Source organism: Synchiropus splendidus, chromosome 2, assembly GCF_027744825.2.
Source record: "Synchiropus splendidus isolate RoL2022-P1 chromosome 2, RoL_Sspl_1.0, whole genome shotgun sequence".
NCBI lineage: Eukaryota > Metazoa > Chordata > Actinopteri > Syngnathiformes > Callionymidae > Synchiropus > Synchiropus splendidus.
Window position 1 is genome coordinate 34,424,288 of NC_071335.1, and position 14,814 is coordinate 34,439,101.

Genomic DNA, 14,814 nt, shown 5'->3' on the forward strand with positions numbered 1-14,814 from the left:
TTGTGCATCTGGTCTTTACTTGTATTTCAAGCGGCCCTTCAGCTTGCTGTAGCACAATATGTTTTTCAAAAGTATAAAAGAAACCTTTTCAGTTTAATAGCTTTAGTACTGGTGTTGGAAGGTGCCATGTTGTCCGAGTGTCAAAAATGATTACATTTAATATTTGTATTTGATTTTTCATGGCCTGGCAACTCAACTCTATAAATATGTAAATCCATAATAAATGAAACTATATTGCTCATTCCAAAACACTGTTCACAAAGTGAGCTACAAAGCAGACTTGAAAACTAGAACACTAGGCACATGCGCAGGGGCATGGCTTTTGACAATCTTGAAAAACGGAAGTTGCGCTCCCTGACCAGCAACGTTCTATTCTGAAAGAAAGTAGCGGAAGTTCGCTCCCACGATGCTAGTTTGACCACTCAGACTATGGAGCAGGTTGACTAGACAGTGATGAGGTGGTGAAGTGCAACAACAACCAATTCCACTGTATTTTAGCATCCTTTGCCTTGTAACGCATTTCTCCCTGCACAACATGACGACTACTAAAACGTACACAGGGATGGAGCCCGGTGCCAAGAACAGCTCCAGGTAAGAGGCGTTGTTCCTTTGCTGCTGCTGCTGCTGCTAGCAAAACCGTGGGAGCATCACGCTCCACATCCCGTCGTCCTCTGTGTAGAACCCCAGCATGTCCGTCCCAAGCACATTTTAACAAGCGCTAAACGCCTCCTTAATGCTCTTTATCTATTAACGTGGTTCAAAAGGAGTCGTTTTAGCTCGCACTGTCGCCTCCCTTTGTACAGCTGATGCTAGCTGGCGGACGAGGGCGCCATACCCATTAACCTCAGCTGCGAGATAACTCTGTGCACCCATAGCGCTGGTGTGTTAGCTGGGAATTAGCTATGCATTTTAACAGGTATATCTTATCAATGAAAGCGTGAAGCCCCCGTCTGCGCCTTTGGGTGGGGCATCATGTCTCATCTGGTCCCTGGTTAGTAGCGTCCAGTTTTTAAGTATGAGTATTTCGTCTTTATTTAATGGTTTTATACGCTTTTAACTGCATGTGTTGCGTTTTTCCCTGTGTGGTCCTATAAACCCAGATAAGTACAATGGTGTCTTTAATATTCTTTGAATGTACGTTCCTGTCTCAATATATTGGGGAATGTAAAGTTCTCATGTCCTCTTCATATTGTCCCTCATCACATCCATGAACCTCAGGGTTGTCCTTATCTTCCTCTTCTCCTTTGACTCGATACTGTCCGCCATCGCTCCTCTCCCCGTATCCAAACCATCTGTCCCTGTTTACTTCTCCGCATTAAGTGTCCCTCTCATGTCATGGTCCTTATTAGTTCCAGTTGTTTATAAATGGTTATCTTATTACTTGACGGTACTTTTATAAATTTTCTTGTCTCACTTCAACCTTATCCATGCATCATTTGATAAGGATTATCTTATCATGAACTCCAAATTGCGTAATACATAAAGTCTGTCCAGATCTAGTTTGTTTAGCCAAACATTTTTGAAGTCGCCAGTCTTCACTGTTAATAGTTTTTTTTTTTCTTTTCTTAACTGTTAATCCAACAGTTCAAAGCTTTAGCTATACTGGGCTTTCCTGCTTCTGCTGGTAGCCTCTAGTTGACCCCACTGCCAATGCTGGAAATTCCCTCTTATTTGCAAGCTCTGATTATATTCACGATAGTTGTTTATGGCAGCAATATGTGGTCGGTAAAAGATTAAATTAGAACTTCCCCTGATTTAAAGCTTGGCCTTTGTGCTAATATAAACAGATAATGTAGAGTGCTGCAACTCTGGACTTGCTATAATTCAATGATTAACAAATGAACTAAATATACATAAGTAAAGTGAATTAAATAATTAGGAATTGCATCCACAAATTTGGGATAGCTTTCTTCTGTTGCAAGCCTCTTTTTAAACGTGTTTGTGACTGATACCACATCCTCTTGTTACTCCAGGGTTTTGCAGCCTCCTGGTGGTGGATCCAACATCTCATTCGGTGCAGATGAGGAGAAGCCCCCTGTAAGAAAAAACAAGATGGCCTCCAGTGTTTTTGCTGAACCTGAAGACCCTTATGCAAATCGAAGGAATAACCCTCCAGGTACCGTGGCCTTCCACGCTATGACCATAACTGAGGCTACAACCGCTGGTGGCATGACTGACGTTAGGACACATGTTTCAGCTAACCCAGGATTGGCTAACCTATATGTGCTTGTACAGCTGTAACACAAACCTGCACTGACTATGGCCCTCTTGTGGACCAGTTTGACACCCATGATCTTGGCGATTTCTGTTTCTTGGAGAGCCCAGCTTCTTAAACTTCATGGAATTTTAACATCTGCACATATAGAGTTGTACTTTTTCGTCCGGTGGAAAACCTTACAATGCCTTAACCTGTATCTAATGCACGTTTTCTTCTAAATGCTATGATAAACGTACTTTCTCGGAGCTGTAATGGTGATTTTCTTTGAAGGCGACACACCCATCAGTATCAGAAGAGCAGTAGTGTCATGTGATTTTCATGCATTGATATGCCAACTCCTCTCTCTCAATAACAATCCTGCTGTTGTTTTAATGAGTTCTTGGCTGTGATTAATAGCTGCTCATTTCCCCATTCAACATGATCTTAAGGGACAGTTCATGTTGCTCACTGCTCCAAGATTTCATTTGTAAATGCTGAAGCTGATTCTACAAAATTGGCTCCACTCAATTGCATGAGTAGAAATGATGGTCAGCTGCCAGGGACACTGAGTGAACCCTGGAGTCAGGACTACAAATGATAGTTAAAGACGTCTTCCTGTGAGGGAAATATTTTCACTGTTGACCTTCTGTCTTTAACAAGTTCCTTCCCCCCTTAAGATTTGTATTCATGTGAATATCTGAGTGTTTAATGGTCCAACACATTGCTCTGCTAGAAGCTCTACTCTTAACTCACTTCTTTCAACCAGAAGGAGAAGAATGCTAAACCCAAGTGCCTCGGGTTGTTACAGGGGTGACAGCAGAAAAGGCTTCATTCTTTAGGAATGCAATCGAACCTTCCTACCTGTTATCGTTTATCTTATTTATTCACTATTCTGCTTTGACATTTTTCTATGTTTCCACTGCAGTTGCGCTATTCTGTTTAATCAGTACTTATCTCCTTCGTGATTTTAAAGGTGTCATTCCCTGAGTAAACTCAGCGCTATGACTGAAATGAGGCGTTTTTTCAAAGAAAATGAATGTTATTCCGACCGATGAATAATGACCTTTGCCAGCAGGTGGTGACAATGAGTCTGAGATTATATGGACGCAGCCAACGAGGGCTAGTGAAATCTCTCTTGTTGTTGCCCAAGCTGCAGGTATTTGAGGGTAGATAGTATGTGGAAATCTGCAGGTCTAACTGGTTTCAGTTATCTGTTGCAGCACGCTTGGAAAACAATATAAAGTTGTTACAGCACCGGCCCGTGCTTTGGTTAGTTGTTTTGTCTGCCAAATTAGGGAATGCTGGCTGTCTGAATGCATGACCTAAAATCTAAATAAGATTTAAATCACCTATTAACCAGACTGGACAAGACATACAACCAATCTTTTTTCTAGTGTAAATGATAAGTCATCGGATTCATTTCTCTGTAACCTTCAGTAGGTTGTGAACACAAGCATGCAGAAAAGCCAGACTCCATTGTATTTCAATTATAGTTCAATCTTTATTTCATCATTCATTTAATGCTTCTATCGTTCAGTGTGGGGTTGATAAATGCGTCAGTAGTCTTTTTATTGCTCTGCAATTATAGCTCCGCTTTGGAAAGTAGGGCTTGGTCATATCTCTGTTTAATAAGTCATCGCTCCATTCTTACAAACATCCGTTGCAGCAGCTGATAGTCAGGCAGGTCACCTCGGTTGAGCAATTCTCTGCTTCTCTGCTTCCTCTCTCATCACGCAACCACACTTCCTTCTAGTTCCATTTTACACAATCACTTTTCATCACAGTTTCAGTTAAGATTTGGGTTTGACCCCTGTTCACACACCCCTGTCCCTTTCGTCCTTCAGGTGGGAAGCCAACTGGTGTGCTTTGCGGGGAGTCGTCAGCCCCCCTGAGGAGAGGAGGGAATCAAACCGTGGACTCTGTCACAGACGACTCTTGCTCTGTAAGCACACCCTTTTAAAATGTGACAGTCAAAACTAATATGGAGGCCAACCTGCAGCCAAAGTAGTTACTACGAAGACGTAACTGCTGAGAGTCCTTGCCTGTTTAGGGGTGGATGCATACTCCCGACAGAAACAAAAGCTTGCTCTGAACTCAGAGTTACCTGAACATGGTGCCAGCCGCTGGAGTTGTCTGTTGATCTTCAAATTCCTGTCCCATCAAAAAAAAGTCCTTTGAAAAGACACAATGACATGCTTTGACAGTCTGAGCAGCACATCAAAACAAACAAGCAAATACATGTTGCGCTGAGACGGTCACACAAATTGTCAATAGCACCGCGTTCACACAGCTTTCCGTTACGCTTGCGTAAGTTGTGCTGTTCTCAGCCAAGTCGCCTCAGTTGTCCTAACAGCTTCTGTCAGCTATTGTCAGTACTTTAATAACGCACAAGAATTTTGAAAGCTGTGCAGTGTCTCAGAAGATTAAGTGCTCTGGTGCATAGAACCCTGACCTTGAATTTCAGGCTAACGCTGGAGTATGATTTCTACAGTGGAGAGTTTGGCCACTACTCCACAAATTGTATTATTCTCTGTGGCTGTTCTGCACATAACTAATCCCTGCTTTCACTTTTAGTCAGAGCTCTGAACTTTTTATTTCACTTAGTTATCTTGGCTTGTTTATTAAAGGCACACTTACTTTTTCAGACTTTTCAAAGTGGATAACTCACTTGTATTCAAGTACTGACCTAGTATTTTTACCTGTTTGGTGGAATGAACGCTCCTTCCTGCTGTGTAAAGTTCAACATCTCAGGTGACGTTCCTGATAGAGAAGTAAACTCTTGATAGATGCTTTCTCACCACAAGTGTTGTTTTAGTCATGATAAAAAAAACACTTCTCTGAGGCATTGTTTGATGTTCAGTGATGTTTATGAAACCTCTTCTCCTTCCTGCAGAACAAAGACCAGTCGGGGAGTGAGACTGGTAAGACCTCGCTGCTTTTATAGATCATTTTCTGGCTGATACGATCTATTATGATAATCCAGACCAACTGGCTCCAAGCACATTGCACTGTTGCTGTGCTCGCTGAAACATCAGATCAGAAATCAACATGCGTCTTGGGAAACTTTCATCAGTTGCATTAGATATGGCACTTTAATTTTTAGACTCTCATTTTGTATCCTCTCCGCCTTCATCTGTTAACAATAAACAGTTTACGCTTCAAGGCTTGTGCATCGTCCCACGCCTTCCTCTCTCTTTAGAAAACAATGCAGCAGAACCAGAGCACCAGAATGACACCCCTCAGGCGGAGGAGCCGGGGGCAGGTCCACCTTCCGGCCGGAGGAACCCACCTGGGGGCAAGTCCAGCCTCATCCTGGGTTGAGTGTCGGCTTCCCACCCCACCGTCGCCAGACTTCTCTCCGAACTCTTTATTTTCAACCGTGTTCTCCCACATCCAAAGTGCATTGTTTTGATACCTCCTTTTGAAGAACTGTTTTGTACTGTTCAGGTTGTTTCTTCCTAAAGAAGCACTTTATGTATTTCTAAGTTCATAGTGTCACGTCTGGAATTACCTTGCTGCGTGGGTGTGGAGGCTGCTGACTCTTTCCTCATCGTGACAGGCAGTAAAACAAGTTTGTAAAACCTTGATGAACCTTGGAAAAACAACCCGGATTTAGACTCCTCTCGCATGCTCGTCCGGACTGGACACTTCTGAATGTGAAGTTGTTTCTTTTCTACGATGATGTGGCTGGATTTTGTACAAAGAAGATGTCGCTGCATGATATTTGTCTTGTGTTCTAGTGTAGCCGAATGGACACAGCCCATTCTCTGACTAAACATTGTGCTCACCTCTGTGTTGTAGAACTCACGTCAGGTGACCGAATAGAAGAAGTTACTGTTGAATGTTGTGACATCTGTGCAGTTTCAAGTGCCGAAGTTTGACTCCTCAAAAGCCTGTGCCTGTGTGACGGTGCGTTTGTGTGCTCTGCCAAAGTCAGACGTTCCCACTTGTGATGTTGCTTGACTGTATTCATGTGGTGTGAGTGGCAAAGAAATTGATGATGCTAATCCTGCGTTTGTTGTTTTTATTTTAGAATAGATCAATGTCTTTCACATATCAAACAAAGAAAGAGCATTGGTATCTTGCTCTGAAGTATGTGGACGGTAGTGTGAGGCTTCATGATTTACCCGCTGTACTTGGCCTCTGGCTCCAGCGGTAGATTGATACGTGATTCATGTGACGGTGTTTTTTTTCCCCGGAACATGGACAGAGCTTTCAAGCCAGGTTGGATATTCCACTCAATAAAATGTTATCTGCCTGCTGATATAATCCATATAATCATAAAAGTTGGATCGTGTTTTGGCTCCAGAGAAGTGATGTTGCCCTTCACACCTGGAACAGACTGGTGCCCCTGGTCTGAAGTCTGGGGAGTATGCACCCGTATCTGAGGTCTCACATCAGGGCAACAGTCGCCGTAACTTTGGTTCTCAGCATTCCACCCTTTCCTGAGAGATCGGCATGGTCTGCAACTCACAAATTCACATCCTCATTGTGGATCTTTTAAACAAAATTATCAAATAGAAATATTATCAAATAACAGATACTGTTGGCATACCATGGCAAGGTGTAATTGTACTTAATAATAATAATACTGTCATATTTTTTAAGAAATTGAATAGAATTTTTATTTTATGTATGAGTATTTTTGATGTATTTTATTTAGTTATTTATTTTGCCATGCTGTGCCCCTCACAGTTTTCACTGTGGCCCCTCAGGTATTTTATTTGCCGACCCTTGCGCTTATACTTTAATGCTATAGATAACAGACTATAGAGAGAACACAATCCAAACCAGAAGTTTGACACATGTATGTCGAATCTCCGGTTGGCCCTTCAGTTTTGATCGGTACTGACCACTGCAGACTTGCAATGAGCTTGTTGGCCACACAAAAATGACAGTTAGTCAAAATGTCAGGAGTAATGTTTGCGAATCTAAAGTCGGTTTCCAGTGAACAAACAACTCATCTATGCCAGTGTCCTTAATGGAAAACAAGCCGGCTGCGTCGAGTCATAGCGAAAGTGAAAGTACAGAGGACACCGCAGTTCAGGCTCCAGACGGAGAGCAGACGGCGTTCAGAGGAGTCGTGTGTCACTCCGTCGACTTTCTTCTCTTCCCTGTGCTGTGCGAGACTGCTGTGCACCGGTTGTGAGGTGGACGCCAGATGACAGGTGAGTCAGCGCGCGCTGCTCTGCTCTCTTCACCGACAGGTGAGGACCGAGTTTGACCGCGTAAGCGGCGGTGCGGGGCACGCGTTCGTAAGTGCGCGCGGTGTCCGTCTGACTGCAGGGTGTCTCCGCCACGGTCGTTCTAAAGCAAATCATTTAGCGCAACAATGATTCATATTTACTGATGGAACATATAAATATATATTTAAATTCAATAATAAATGATAGTGCAGTAAATTAAGTATTGACGTAACGAAAGATAACGGAACAATCGCTGCTTGAAATAATTTTGTGTGTAGTCAAGTAGTCAAGCTCGGTGATGCAGATTCATCACAGACAAGTCACATTTAAAATTGTATCAGAATTTTTTTATTTTATTTTTAACTGTTCGGAAATTGAACGGCATTCTGGATTTTTTTTTTTTCTTACCGTGATGCAGGATTAATGACATTATAGAATTCAAAGAAAAAAAACTACAACACGCCTAAAGCATGCCACACTGTGTTTTGATCGAACAGCAAATAAAACTGCCTGGAAGGTGAATCAAAATCTCAGGTTAATTTCAAACACATTTGTTGAGAAAGTTAAAGTTAAAAACACATGAGCAGGAAGTTCAGAACTTGAAATGCACAGCGCTGGTCAACTCCTTCTCCGACAGAATACCTGATTGACTGATGTGAAATAGAAACAGTTGAGGTTGCCAGTTTTTTTTTATTTTTTATTTATTATTTTTTGCGCTTTTCAGGACTTGTGTCTTATGCTGATCGTCTTCCACACTGGGAGACTGAGGACACAGGTCTTCACACTCTGAAGAAGCAGAAAGCAGGAAGGATGAAGAGGAAGTGTCTGACTGTCAGACGCTCTGTGAAGCAGATTGTTTCCCTTAATAATGCTCAAATGTCGATTTCATCCCTGTAATAGCTACCTCTTTAATTCGTGGCTCTTACATTTACATCCCAGGTGAGATCTTCATTTGTCATCATCTCCGGTGAATCAACATGGTGTCCTTTGCCGTGCTTCTGCTTCTGCTGCCCCCTGTGGCCGCTTTTGGAAGTTCAGTCTGCAGTAAGTGTTGGCCTCATCTCAGATCATGGAAAGATGAACTGCTCTAGAATGATGTTCCTTCTTCTCTTTTAAAGACTTAAATTGCACCAGCCACATCGAGGAGCAGGTGGGTCACATGTCCGTGCTCAACTGCCTCGTCCAGACTGACAGTATACAGAGAGTAATTTGGAAGAAAGGCGTGGATACAGTTGTGTCCTATCATGATGGAGATGAGAGAATGAAGGACAAAGAAGGATATGTTTTCACCAAGCCACGCTGGATCAGGGACGACTCAGCCTTCAACATTTCCTTGACCATCCAGAACACTGCCATGGACCATCGTGGTGAATACACTGTCATGGTAATCACACACGTATGCGATGCCAATGCCAAGGTCTACCTGGACGTTACAGGTGAGACTGCAGATGGAGATGGGAGTATCTGCTGCAAGTGTTTCTACTCATGTTGATGCCTGCATTTACACTTTGTACATCCAAGCTCTTATGAGGACCCTTTGACCCTCCATGGGCTCCTTTGGCTTCCACTTGTTAGCTGCAGCGTCACACGCTGAGGTGTTGTTTTCTTTTTGGAACCAGAGTTTGGATGATCACAAGAGACTTCTGAATGTGCCTCTCTTTCTTCTTCTGTATATATTACTTTAAGACTTGAACTTTCTTTTTAGAATTCAGATGTTATAATGATGAAAAACTGTGATATTACTCCACAATTGTCATTTAATCCTGCTCATGTCAGCATTCCAGATTCTGGTTTTATCATCTTGTATATAAACAAGTCTCTTTGGAATGACAATAGATTTACATGTTTGTATGAGAGATTGAGAAGTGGAATCATATGCTGTAGTTATGCTGCTCTTGTTTTTTTTTGGTTTGTTTGTTTGTTTGAGTTCATATTTTTCACTTGAAACAAAAGTTATGCTGACATCACTTACTCTGAAAATCTTTTCTTCACAGGCTATAAAAAGCTGCACGAGAATCCAGGTACTAGTTTCAAAATTAAGTCTTAACTGTTTTTTAAATTACTTGTCGTTGTGAAATAATGTTGATGGATCTCTTGCAATTTGCAGATGTTTCGGCTACTCCAGCCCCCCCGGATAAAACCGTGCAAGTCGTTGCTCCACTGGTGGTGATTGGATCTCTCATCGTTGGATTGCTTCTGCTTCTGGTCTACAACAAGAGGCGGGCTGCAAGTGAGTCAAGTGAACAATAACAACATACCCCACTACATGATGATCATTTCTCTTGTTTCACATGCTATTTCCATGCCACAAGTCCAGAGCCATTGCGATGAAAATAACAGCAGCTGTAGATCTTCTGTTTTTACGTGTGTCTTGCTGACGTCGCTCTCCTCGAACTTGTTCTTTCTGTCTCTCCAGTTCGCCACGAGCCAGTGGAGACTGATGAAGCTCCTGAGCAGTTGGTCGCAGTGTATCATCTGGAGATGCCTCAGGAACAACATCATCCCGATCCTGATCTGAATCTTTGCTAATCCTGGTTAATCTGCGTGATGGAACTACAAGATCCTGTTGGTGATCATTCAACCAAGTCATCTTCATGAATTTATGATGGAAAAGAGCATTGTTTGAGTGCTTTATGCTAAATACTATTGGAACTGCCATGTACTGGTTACATGCAGCACAGGATATTATCCAGCTAATGGTTTCACCAATATACTTTCCTAGTTTGTGACCTTGTAACTGCGGGATCAGAAAGTGACACACTGATTTACTAACAGCTATGATGCACAGATATTATTCATTTAAAACATATCGCTACAAGTTATCACTGTGAAAACAGGATTTGTTATTCAAGATTTTGTTCGCAACAGAATAGAATCTGCACAAAACAGTCGATCAAAATATTTGGAATCAGTGCTGCCATCATTTCTTACAGGAAAGTTAAGAGACAGCTGAACATAGGACGTAAAACGGTTCTTCATTGGAGCTCCACACAGCTTTGAACAGCACTGGTGGTCAACACTGCTCAGTCGATGCAGAGCTAGAGCCAAGTCAAGCTGGTGCGGCACAAATATGCACTTTGAATGAAATCATGCAGCGGGTAAATCTTCTGGAGGGAAGGCTTTAGGCTGTGTGTGGGTGTGTGTTGGTGTGTGTGTGAGTGTGTGTCGGCCTTGTGAAAGAAAAGTTCCAGGAAGTAGAGTTCGAAAATGTGACCGGTCAAACATTGTCTCTCAAACAAACACATGACTTAGAGAAACCATTACATCCCATGAATGAACTGGTGCAGATTTATCAAGCTCACACAATGGTTTTCATGATTCAAGAAGCAGCTTCTGGAGCAACAGACATCTGAGGAGCACATTTCATCCCTGATAATCTTTCACTTTGCGTTTGTTTCTCTTGGCTGCCTCAACTGTGACTAACCACACCTGACGTCACGTAATGGAGAAGCGACCTGTCGTGACAGATAACTGCTGAACGACTCATCGAAGATGATTTCCTTCATTTGCTTTGTAAACCAAACTTGAGTGTCTGCCAAATAACTGCGGTGCTTCACGATCATTCCACACTCTTCACAGATATTCACAGACTAGTTTGGTCACTGTAATTCAGCGCATTGTTTTGTCTTGATCCTTCTGCTAATGTTGAAAGCTAAGTGTGCTAGCACGCTAACAGGGGAGCGCGCGGTGAAATTGGTGCTGGAAGTGGCGGGAAATACTGCAACATCTGTAGCATTAAGTACAGACAGATGCTGATCAGAGACAAGGAACAAACACGTTTAATTGTACTTATAAGCTTTGCATCTGAATGTGAACGTCTTCCGCCTCGACCAGCGATTGTTGCTGACAGTGGCAAATTAGTGAAACAGACTGTTGGGTGCTTTTGTGTTGGAGGGAAAGTCCACAGTTGTGAGACTGAGAGTTTCACTCTCCAGCCAGTAGAACCAGCTCAGGCAGAGGAGAAAGCTACTGAGCCAGTTTCATCATGTACCTTCACACTCGACCAGCCAGAGCCGAGTTGCTGTCTATGATTGTTTTTTCTACTTTGATCTGTATTTTTATATGTTGTGCAATAAACGTGTGACAACACTTCATGAAAATGACCGTTTTGATTCGTCTCTCTCCCTTTCTGCTCGTGGACGAACCACTGTGTTACTACTTCGCTCTCATTCTTACTACCATCAGCTGGTCATTGGATCAAAATGTTATGTGGCACCACTTTGTTTTCTGAGCTGCCTCAGGCCATGTTTTTTGTTTTGTTTTTCCTCTAATATGCTGCACGTGATTTGCAGAGCTTTGCAGCAGAGTGAAAATAGAGTCAACTCTTCTTCATTCAGATGCAACACGTGTCAGTGATAACTCTCTTGAGAGTTGAAAGGTTTCCTCAGTGTTTCATTGAAGAAGAAGAAGGAATGTCCATATTTGGGGACTTTTCATCTGCGGGTGAATCATTTCCTCTCTGCATCTCCCTGAATGAATTAAGGCTGAAAAATGATGATTCCTTTCAGTTGCAAACCCATTGTCCCGTGATGATGAAACGTGTCAGTGACACTGAGCAGCAGGAAGTCAGCGTAGCAACCTGGTCGAGCAAGACATCACTCTTGATCTTTCCTGGTTATGGGTTCTGTGTGAATCTGTTTGGAATAAAATCATCGACAGTCATTGATTTAAAGTTATGAAAAAGAAATCTGCATGGGAACATCAGTACCAAGTGAATTGTCCAGTCAGAGTGTTGACAGTAGACAGTGACCATCACAAACACGTCTCCTCAGCACGGCTTGCTCTATAAAGGAAGTGGGTAGCCCAGACCTGCGAAGGTGACATTGCTTCAAAAATCTCACTGAACAGCTCATGTTTAGGAACACAGGAAAATTTGTCCAGATATTTGCCTCATAGATCCTGGTTTAGCTTCGGTAGCCACTAGTGCTCACTTCAGGACATTTGGACGTGTTCTCACTAACTTTTGACAGTCGGCGACCTTCCAAACGTGTTGGCTCTTTATACTTGCACAGAAACACGAGGCAGGCAGCGCAGACTTAGTAAATCTCTTTACTTCATGTTCCCATAAAAACAGTCCATGTCCGACTTTGTTCTAGGATCCTCACATTGGTTCCTCTTACACAACACAACAGAGCTTTTTCCCTCTTCAAACATTCCATGTTTCAACCTTCACCATGGCACTCACTTCTAAACGTAAAACACCTTCTTCTTTTTTCTTCTTTCAAACAAACACCTTATAAATCCTTATAAAGCCTGAGTGACATATAGTGTTTCCCTGCTAACCAGCACAGTTGTGTCAATGTTATGCAACTCATTTTTTTCATGTGTCTCGGGTGATGACTGTTAGAATGAAGGATGTTGTATTGTCCGCAGATGTGTGCCATTTCTTCTGATCTGTTCTCCATCTGCATGTATTATGTAGGACCAGGGTGTTGATGCATGCTGCACCACAGTCCCTTCCTTCTCCTCTCTGTGGACCAGGTCAAAGCAGGTGCAAAGGATGAGCTCTGTAGCGTAGGTTGTATCCCTGTTGTTGTTTCCCCTTTGCCTGCTTTTCCATCTTCCTGAACCTTCTGACGTTGGGTCAACAGGACTGGAGTAATGTTGAGAACTGTGGTATTGTGGAAAGAGTCTGTGCTGTCTGTGCTGGTAAGTAGCCACTCTCCAGCGGCGTGGCACGGTGATCCAACCAAGCCTTTGCTTTCTCTCCTCCTCCCTTCCACAAACCTTTAACTGTTGCCACCGCCCTCTCTGCCCCACCATTTGCTTGGGGATATCTTGGGCTAGTGGTGATGTGAGTAAACAGCAGCAAAGTCCTTCAAGGTGGACCCACTGCACTGTGGCCCATTGTCTGCTTCTGGCACCCCGTGATGAAAGAAACACATCCTTCAGCTTCGCAGCTACAGTCTCTGCTGAGACGACATTTAGTTGCGCCACCTCAATGAAATGTGAAAAGTCATCCACAATTACAAGATATGTCTTTTTTTCCCCAAAAGAACAACTTTTCCTTCTCATGCTAGTATGGTCCGGTGGGAGGGAATGTTTTTTCGGGCCAGCCCTTCTTGCAGTAGCTGATGATTTCCGTGCAGACAGGGTCAACTCTCTGTTTTTCGTCTCTCTCCTTCAGTCTATTTTCAGAGGCAGGGAGACTTTGAATGACTGCATCCACAAACACATGAACTTCTTCTTCACTCTCTTTCTGTTCTTGAGTGGATGGGTGTTTCACAAGGGCTCTTGATAATGTGATCTGTTTCTAATCTGAACTTCAGGCCCAGGAGATATGATGAAAGACGTTCACACGCCATTACTGGCCAAAAGATGATGCATCCGCTGAAACACAGGTCTCCAAAGCAGGAGAATATGGGGCCAGGTTCTTCTGTCAGTCTTTGAAATGCCTCCCTCTGTGGTGCATCCCAGAACCATTCATTCTTCTCCCACAGCAAGTCTTTGATGGGGCGTGTGTATGAGGCCAGGTGAGGTCAAAACTTGCTCAGGTAGTTTGCCATCCCCAGCACTCTGTTCACACCATCAACATCTGTGGGTTCAGCCATCTCCTTTATCGCTTTGGTTTCTCTGGATCTGCGTCATACCTTCTGCTGTGACTCTGTGCCCTAGAAACATGAAACTGCTCTTTTCAAATTCACTTTTTTTTCCATTCAGCGTCAAACCCTCTTTGTCCAATTTCTTCAACACTTGATGGAGTCTCTCTCTGTGTTGATGTGCATCTTCTCTGGAGTGAGACCTGACTGGCAAATGGCACTATGAAAAGAGAGAAAGAGCTCTCTCATCCCTGCGTGGGCTCGGACCACCAGCCTTTCGAGTCACAGCCGTGCCAAGCTGTAAAAAAAAAAAAAATATATCGGAACAAAAATGACACTCACAAAATCCTACAATCTGTTTGGACAGTATTTGCTTTATTACTTTGAGTTGAAGCAGTTGTTGGACCGAAGTGTGCAAGAGTCAGTCAGGCTGCAATGCCAAAATCAAAACGTGTTGTTTGCCACCATTCATTCAGAAGAACAACCTCTGATCCCATGCAACCTGAGGGCGGAGCATCTGTGGACTGTTGGAAAAGTTCTTCACCCTCAGCGTCTGACAACTGCAGAACTGGGAACTTTTCTCTTTGTGCTGACATTTGTGACTCAGCTGTTGTCAGCTCAGATGACAAATTGATCAGCATCAGGAAATCATGTGACATTTTTCTGTGATAAAAATGAGTTAATCTGGGTTTTTTAATGGCTGACACTTGGTGACATGATCAACTGAACACAGATGGTCACGGTTTCAAGAGGCAATATATTCCCGAGCAAGCAGATCATCCGTGTTTCGTTGGATTCAGTAACAAAAAATACAAATAATTGGGCAATTTTTGTGAGTTTCCCCACATCTTAATCCAGCTCATGCAAGTCACCATGAACCATGTCATAAACA

The 14,814-nt window shown here is 43.0% G+C and overlaps 2 protein-coding genes across 3 annotated transcripts; both read left to right on the forward strand.

The window, feature by feature from the left end:
• The first annotated feature begins 414 nt into the window (after nucleotides 1-414).
• On the forward strand, nucleotides 415-6,195 carry LOC128753692 (jupiter microtubule associated homolog 1-like). The gene is made up of 5 exons (XM_053855637.1): nucleotides 415-591; nucleotides 1,974-2,116; nucleotides 4,042-4,139; nucleotides 5,091-5,118; nucleotides 5,397-6,195. Exons 1-5 carry the CDS (start codon nucleotides 536-538, stop codon nucleotides 5,516-5,518), a joined length of 447 nt encoding a protein of 148 aa, XP_053711612.1. The 5' UTR covers nucleotides 415-535; the 3' UTR covers nucleotides 5,519-6,195.
• Nucleotides 6,196-7,244: 1,049 nt separating this feature from the next.
• On the forward strand, nucleotides 7,245-11,465 carry LOC128754243 (uncharacterized). Of its 2 annotated transcripts, none has more exons than XM_053856721.1 (6): nucleotides 7,245-7,365; nucleotides 8,323-8,427; nucleotides 8,502-8,819; nucleotides 9,378-9,404; nucleotides 9,491-9,613; nucleotides 9,800-11,465. In XM_053856721.1, exons 2-6 carry the CDS (start codon nucleotides 8,361-8,363, stop codon nucleotides 9,910-9,912), a joined length of 648 nt encoding a protein of 215 aa, XP_053712696.1. In that variant the 5' UTR covers nucleotides 7,245-7,365; nucleotides 8,323-8,360; the 3' UTR covers nucleotides 9,913-11,465. The 2 variants fall into 2 exon arrangements, with proteins under 2 accessions (XP_053712696.1, XP_053712695.1); XM_053856720.1 differs by having other exon boundaries at nucleotides 7,246-7,365; nucleotides 8,108-8,427.
• The last annotated feature ends 3,349 nt before the right edge of the window (nucleotides 11,466-14,814 follow it).

Bases quoted from the DNA above. Each gene is read 5' to 3' on its own strand.
- LOC128753692 (XM_053855637.1), top strand. From the start codon at position 536: ATGACGACTACTAAAACGTACACAGGGATGGAGCCCGGTGCCAAGAAC. The intron at 592-1,973 runs GTAAGAGGCGTT...TTGTTACTCCAG, and splicing joins GGTGCCAAGAACAGCTCCAG to GGTTTTGCAGCCTCCTGGTG. The intron at 2,117-4,041 runs GTACCGTGGCCT...TTCGTCCTTCAG, and splicing joins TCGAAGGAATAACCCTCCAG to GTGGGAAGCCAACTGGTGTG.
- LOC128754243 (XM_053856721.1), top strand. From the start codon at position 8,361: ATGGTGTCCTTTGCCGTGCTTCTGCTTCTGCTGCCCCCTGTGGCCGCT. The intron at 8,820-9,377 runs GTGAGACTGCAG...TTTTCTTCACAG, and splicing joins GGTCTACCTGGACGTTACAG to GCTATAAAAAGCTGCACGAG. The intron at 9,614-9,799 runs GTGAGTCAAGTG...CTGTCTCTCCAG, and splicing joins CAACAAGAGGCGGGCTGCAA to TTCGCCACGAGCCAGTGGAG.